Raw genomic sequence first — 5,926 nt, 5'->3', positions numbered from 1 at the left:
TAATTATGCACACCTAAATTAATATAAATAAATAAATAAATGAACAAACATCAATCCAATCATTAGTATTAACATATTCCTCACATTTATCAAAGAAAAAAAAAATCAAAAGCATAAAAAAAATATGGTTATTACCCTATATATATAATCACATTTAGAATAAAAATATTTAAAAAAAATTAAGATTTAATCAACAAAAACTAATTTAAATAGTAGTAGCTTCATCATTGAGATAAATAATTTTGAATTCAAATTTTAATGAAATTAATTAATAAAAATTAAAATAAATATTTTTATTAAAATGTCTTTGTTCAACAAAGATCACGTATTATAAAGAGATGACTTCGACAACACATTTGATTGGCTAGTAATCCGCTTCAAATTTGTATTTGTGACTTCCTAACTTCCGAGCTTTTAAAAAATGAAATAAAATATAAATATGAGTTATTATAGTATAAGGCACAAAATCAAATTGGAAAAATAAAATAATACAAAGGAAGATAAGATATATAGATTGATGAATAGTGCATTTGCTGTCTTTGACCCCCAAGAAATAGAGTTCCACCAAACACAAGCAATTGAAGAAGAGTGCATGTCTAACCTCTTAAGCTTCCTCTAATTGTATTGGCCCCACTAATCACATCATCTTATCATTTTCTGCCACTTTGGGTTAGACTTAGTGGACCACCTGTTGATCCAAATCCTCTCCCCTTCTAATCCAACCCACTTAACTAATCATACCCACATGCCTTGCACGTGATTCCCCCTTCCTTTTTCTTTATTAAATTTCCATTAATTATCCTCTTTAATCCCTGAATTTATGGTAAAAATTTCAATTTAAACAATCAAACCAAATCAGTAAAAATTAACTTAACATGCAATTGAATAAAAATAATTTTAATTCCTAATAAAAGCTGCCTAACATGACTAACATGATCTTAGTTGTTATGGTATAAAATTTAAATTATTTAAATAAGTGAATTTAAATTCAAATTTTTTTATTTGTTGACAAAGGTCTATTTTTTTTATAAGACTTTTAGTATTTTATCTTAATTTAATTTATTTTTTTTTTTTAAAAAAAGTTTGAGCAATACGGTAGTTATTAGTTTTTTAAAATTATATATATATATATATATATGTGTGTGTGTGTGTGTGTGTTTTAAATGGTTAATATAATTAATTTTTTTAAATTACTATATATGATTAATTCACATACGGTGTACTGAGAAAAGAATTAATTACACATCTTTAATCACTTCTTAATGGAGGGGTATTTCGGGAACAAAAATGGAAGGGAAAGAGTGAAACTCACGCGGACGAGCTCCAAACAGGCTATTTTGGGTCATTATCTCCTTCCAAAACTATCCACCTCTCTCTTCCCAAAATACCCACCTTTTTTTTTTTTTATTATTCTTTTGTTTTTGATCTTCTCCTTCTTCCCATCCAACTTCCCTTTCTACTTCTTTTCTACTTCTTTTGCTCTTTTGTTTCTTCAAATCAAACCTTCAGGACCAGCCATGACATAGAGAGAGAAAAGGAAAAGAATAGAATAGAAGAACAAAAGTTAATGATTCTCACGTCCCACCATCCAAAACCATTGCTTCAATCCAACTCCAGGAATTAATCAAACATTTGTTTGTTCTTGGATCTCTGAAGGGAATCCGAGCTTCAAAATCGGATTTTTTTTTTTTAATTTTTGGGTAGGCTATAGAATTGGCCCACTTGGGAAACTTCTTCCCATAATACCCCTCCAATGACAGCAGTGCTACGATCCCCGTCCCACATCCCTTCGTCTTCAAGCTCGCCCCTTTCTTGCAGCGTCAATGATGGAGGACGAGGGCTATTAAGGAGGGAGACAGTGGAGGAGGAGGAGGAGGAGGAGAAGGGAGAGAGGAAGGGGGACGAGGACCAGCTTTCTTTGTTGGCTTTTGTTGTCACTGTGTTGAGGAAGTCGCTGGCGGGGTGCAGGACGGAGGGAGGGGAGGAGGACCTCCGCTCCATGGAGATCGGATGGCCGACCAACGTGCAGCATGTTGCGCACGTCACATTCGATCGTTTCCATGGCTTCCTCGGCCTCCCTGTTGAGTTTGAGCCTGAGATTCTCCGGAGAGCTCCTAGTGCCAGGTCCTCTTTTTCCTGCTTTTCTGCTTTGATTCTTTGTTCTTTTTCTTGAATTCTATTCAGGTTTGGTCTTTTTGTGCTTTTATATCAACTATGTTTTCCAATGTGCGTTCTTTTCCTATGAAAAAGATTGAAATTTTGGTTTCTATTGATGCTGCTTTAAAATAGGAATAGAACGTTCAATCCTAATCAGGCCTTTTTTTAAATGTTAGTTATTAGTTCTTCTCTAGTTCTGATGATGTATTGGATTGCGAGGTCTTTAATTTTGAAAATTTGATTGTTTGGATCCTAGTAAGTCCTTTTCTGCGTATAGTTTGATGTGATTATCAGGTATTATGGTCATTGGGTTTATAAGGTGTGGTTTTCAAGTTAAGGAGAGTGTGATTGCATGTCTGATTGGTTTTTGAGAATGTTATTTGTATTTTGGAGTCTATTTTTAGGTTGACAATCAACACATTTTATGTTACAGTTTCTGTATATGGATCAACTATTGGCTTGCTTATTGTGCAATCATTATCGAGTTTCCTTGTGTAAATCAATCTTGTAACGAAATCTACATTGGCTTCATTTGTCGTTAGAAGTAAATGATCTTCTGAAAATAACAATATAAGATTGATTTTGGATGGAAGTCAATAAATTGAATTTATGAATACTAGATCTAGTATTCAGCCATCTATTATCATGCTTTTCAATGATATTAAATAAGATGGTTCTCTATTACTGTTTAATTCTACGCGAATCACTTTTCTCTTATAGTAATTTCGTCATGCTCAAATATTTATGCCTGACCTCTGTTGTACTGTATTCCTAGTACAGCACGAATGTGTTCGGTGTTTCAACCGCATCCATGCAGTGCTCCTATGACTCCAGAGGGAACAGCGTTCCAACTATACTATTGCTCATGCAACGACGTCTTTATGAACAAGGTGGCCTGCAGGTATGTGGCTTATTTTTATAGCTTGGATCTTTGTGGATAGGTTTGTCTGAATCTTGATCACCATTCTACGTTAACAGGCAGAAGGCATATTTAGAATCAATCCAGGAAATAGCCAAGAGGAGTTGGTCAGAGATCAGCTTAGTAATGGAATTGTCCCTGATAATATAGATGTGCATTGCCTGGCTGGTTTGATCAAGGTATACCACTCTTGATAACATGCAACATTTTTATGCATGTTCATTGTAGTATTATTGATATCTTTATTATTTCTCAAACACTTGTGCTAATTGAACGTTGGAAATTATGAAGTTGAGAACTGCCTTGTGTTGGTTAATTAACTTGGGTATTCGCAACTGTGATAATACCATCCAAACATGTGTGTGTATGTGTTTTTTAAATATATATATATATATATATATCTTCTTTCATTTCTATTTTACGTAGTTTGGTTATTAAATCATGGAATGCTGCCTGCTTAAATGATAAAGTTTTAAATTATCATATTCTGGTTTTGTTCTGTATTAAATTTTCTAGGACGTGATGCATGGAGATGGACAATCTGGTACAGATGGTTTATTGGTTCATGGCCGCTGTCAACTAAAGTTGCATGTTTTATCTGTAGTTTATAAAGTGCCAAGTGTTTAACCAAATGGATTCCGGAGTGCTGAATTGTGAAAATGATGTTTGACCTTGCAATAAATCCAAACTTTTGAATGTAATCAAACTGATAGGGAAGTGACAGATTGGCTAAAATTGATGTCGCACCTTGCAATTTCTTTTGAGGGAGATCATCTTTATTTTATTTTTTGCCGTCCTGCTTCCATTTCTTGAATAGGGGTAACTAGCAAACCACCCCATTGATCCACCATCCGTTCTACGTAGTATTTACGGGTAGTTCATGATAGATGTGTTTAACCATTTGTGTAAATTGAAAAAAAGATAAGAACTGTTCAATTTATTCATCAGCACCATGACATTAGAAGGCATAAATGGCATCATCATGACATTAGAACATTTCAGCATCACAGATAAGATTTTATTATATCAAAAATCTATTTATGATATTCATGATGGTTCTTAAGTGATGCAGGTCTGCAGGGAATGAAATCTCTCAAGAACAAGAGATAGTTTGCACTCGTTCTGCCTTTAAAAATGGAAAGCTTTTATGTGCATATTCTTTCAAACCTTCTCTTTATCTTTCTGGCCTTTTGCTTTTGAATGCTTCCCTCACCATAATAGAAGCAATTTTTTTTTACCATTAGCTATACATTCAGTTCTAGAGCTGTATAGGATTGTCCAGTATCACAAACCAAACCATTTAATCAGGAGTCTCTTTGCAATAGTAATGATGGTTCTTAGTTAATGCAGTTTTGTCAGGATGAAAATTCTTGAGAAAAAGACAGAGTTTATGCTCTTTCTGCTTTTAAAATATGGAAAGCTTTTATGCGAATCTTCTTCCTGATCTTTTTGCCTTATGCAATTAACTGCATATTATGTCTTTTCTCATAAGACCGTTGTAACTTATATTCTCGTGTATGATTTGATAGAGTTTCATTCTGTACTTCTGTAGGCTTGGTTTAGAGAACTCCCAACCGGGGTCCTAGACCCTCTCACTCCTGAGCAGGTAATGCAATGCCAATCAGAAGACGACTGTACTCAGCTTGTGAAACTTCTACCACCATCAGAGGCTGCGTTGCTAGACTGGGCTGTTAATTTAATGGCTGACATTGTCCAAGAGGAGGAACGAAACAAGATGAATGCACGCAATGTCGCAATGGTGTTTGCGCCGAACATGACTCAGGTAGCATGAGGGCAATTCACTTCTTTCTAAGTTGGTCCTAGTTTTTTCTTGTGCTATTTTGATTTTTTTTTGTGACATTGTGTTTGGACTCCACTCATGCACAATGAAGCTGTGAAGTTTAAGTTTCTGAAGTGATTTTTGCAGATGGCTGATCCTTTAAATGCACTTATGTATGCTGTGCAAGTGATGAATTTTCTCAAGATGCTAATCCATAAGGCACTCAAAGAAAGACAAGAACCTTTCCTCGAGGAGGCTTCAGTACCACCTCCGGGTCCATCTGATGGAGATAACCACCAGAGTCCTCAACTTCCACTGGATGCTTCAAACAAAGAACATGCAGAACAAATGTTTATTCCAGAAAAGCCATTTTCAAGGAAAACCACACCACCTCTTGAAGAAAGCTTCATTGCAGATGATGCTGTGGGTGCTTATCCAACATCACATGAGAACAGCGTTTCTCAGGAGACTGATGAATGCTCTCACGAGGTCCCAACGTGTACTGACGGTGCTGCTGATGAACCTACGCATGCTATTGTTGGCCCAAAAATGTCTCGGATGAACTCTCGAAAGAAGAAAGGCCAATCAAGCTATGTGAATCATAAGAAAGGATCTAAGAAAGGTAACGGACAGTCTGTACGGTCCGCGCCTGCTGAAAAGACCAGGGGGATCAGCATTGTGAGTCGTATAAATTCAAAGGTGGAGCGAGCTGAAGCATGGAGGTGAAATGGCACAATGCCATTTCACTGTTGTACTTCAACATCCAAACCGACTCATAATAGTTCATCATTTTATTCAGACCCAGAAGAACCTTCAAAATTCATTTATCTTTAGTTTCTGAATGGAGTGTTTCGTTTTTCATGTATCAGCTTCAAACTAACTCTCTTCTCATTGGAGCTGTTTAAACTGTGTTTGTTGTGACATTTTGTTTTGTATTTTGTCATGTTTAATTTAACTGCTGTCATTTTAAGAAAATAATTTAACTGTTGAGGGAGCATCCCCACAAACCATACAAAAGATTCAATTACATGTACGTTTACTCATTTTGTGTGTTTTGTCCATGTGACAAA

General features: G+C 35.4%; 1 protein-coding gene across 1 annotated transcript; it reads left to right on the top strand.

Moving 5' to 3' along the window:
* The first annotated feature begins 1,341 nt into the window (after positions 1-1,341).
* Positions 1,342-5,863, top strand: LOC120270566 (rho GTPase-activating protein 4-like). The gene is made up of 5 exons (XM_039277611.1): positions 1,342-2,124; positions 2,938-3,058; positions 3,136-3,255; positions 4,629-4,859; positions 5,004-5,863. Exons 1-5 carry the CDS (start codon positions 1,754-1,756, stop codon positions 5,580-5,582), a joined length of 1,422 nt encoding a protein of 473 aa, XP_039133545.1. The 5' UTR covers positions 1,342-1,753; the 3' UTR covers positions 5,583-5,863.
* Positions 5,864-5,926: the final 63 nt, after the last annotated feature.

The sequence above is a fragment of the Dioscorea cayenensis genome, chromosome 10 (genome assembly GCF_009730915.1).
Source record: "Dioscorea cayenensis subsp. rotundata cultivar TDr96_F1 chromosome 10, TDr96_F1_v2_PseudoChromosome.rev07_lg8_w22 25.fasta, whole genome shotgun sequence".
NCBI classification, from domain to species: Eukaryota; Viridiplantae; Streptophyta; class Magnoliopsida; order Dioscoreales; family Dioscoreaceae; genus Dioscorea; species Dioscorea cayenensis.
This window is presented reverse-complemented; position numbering and strand designations above follow the sequence as displayed.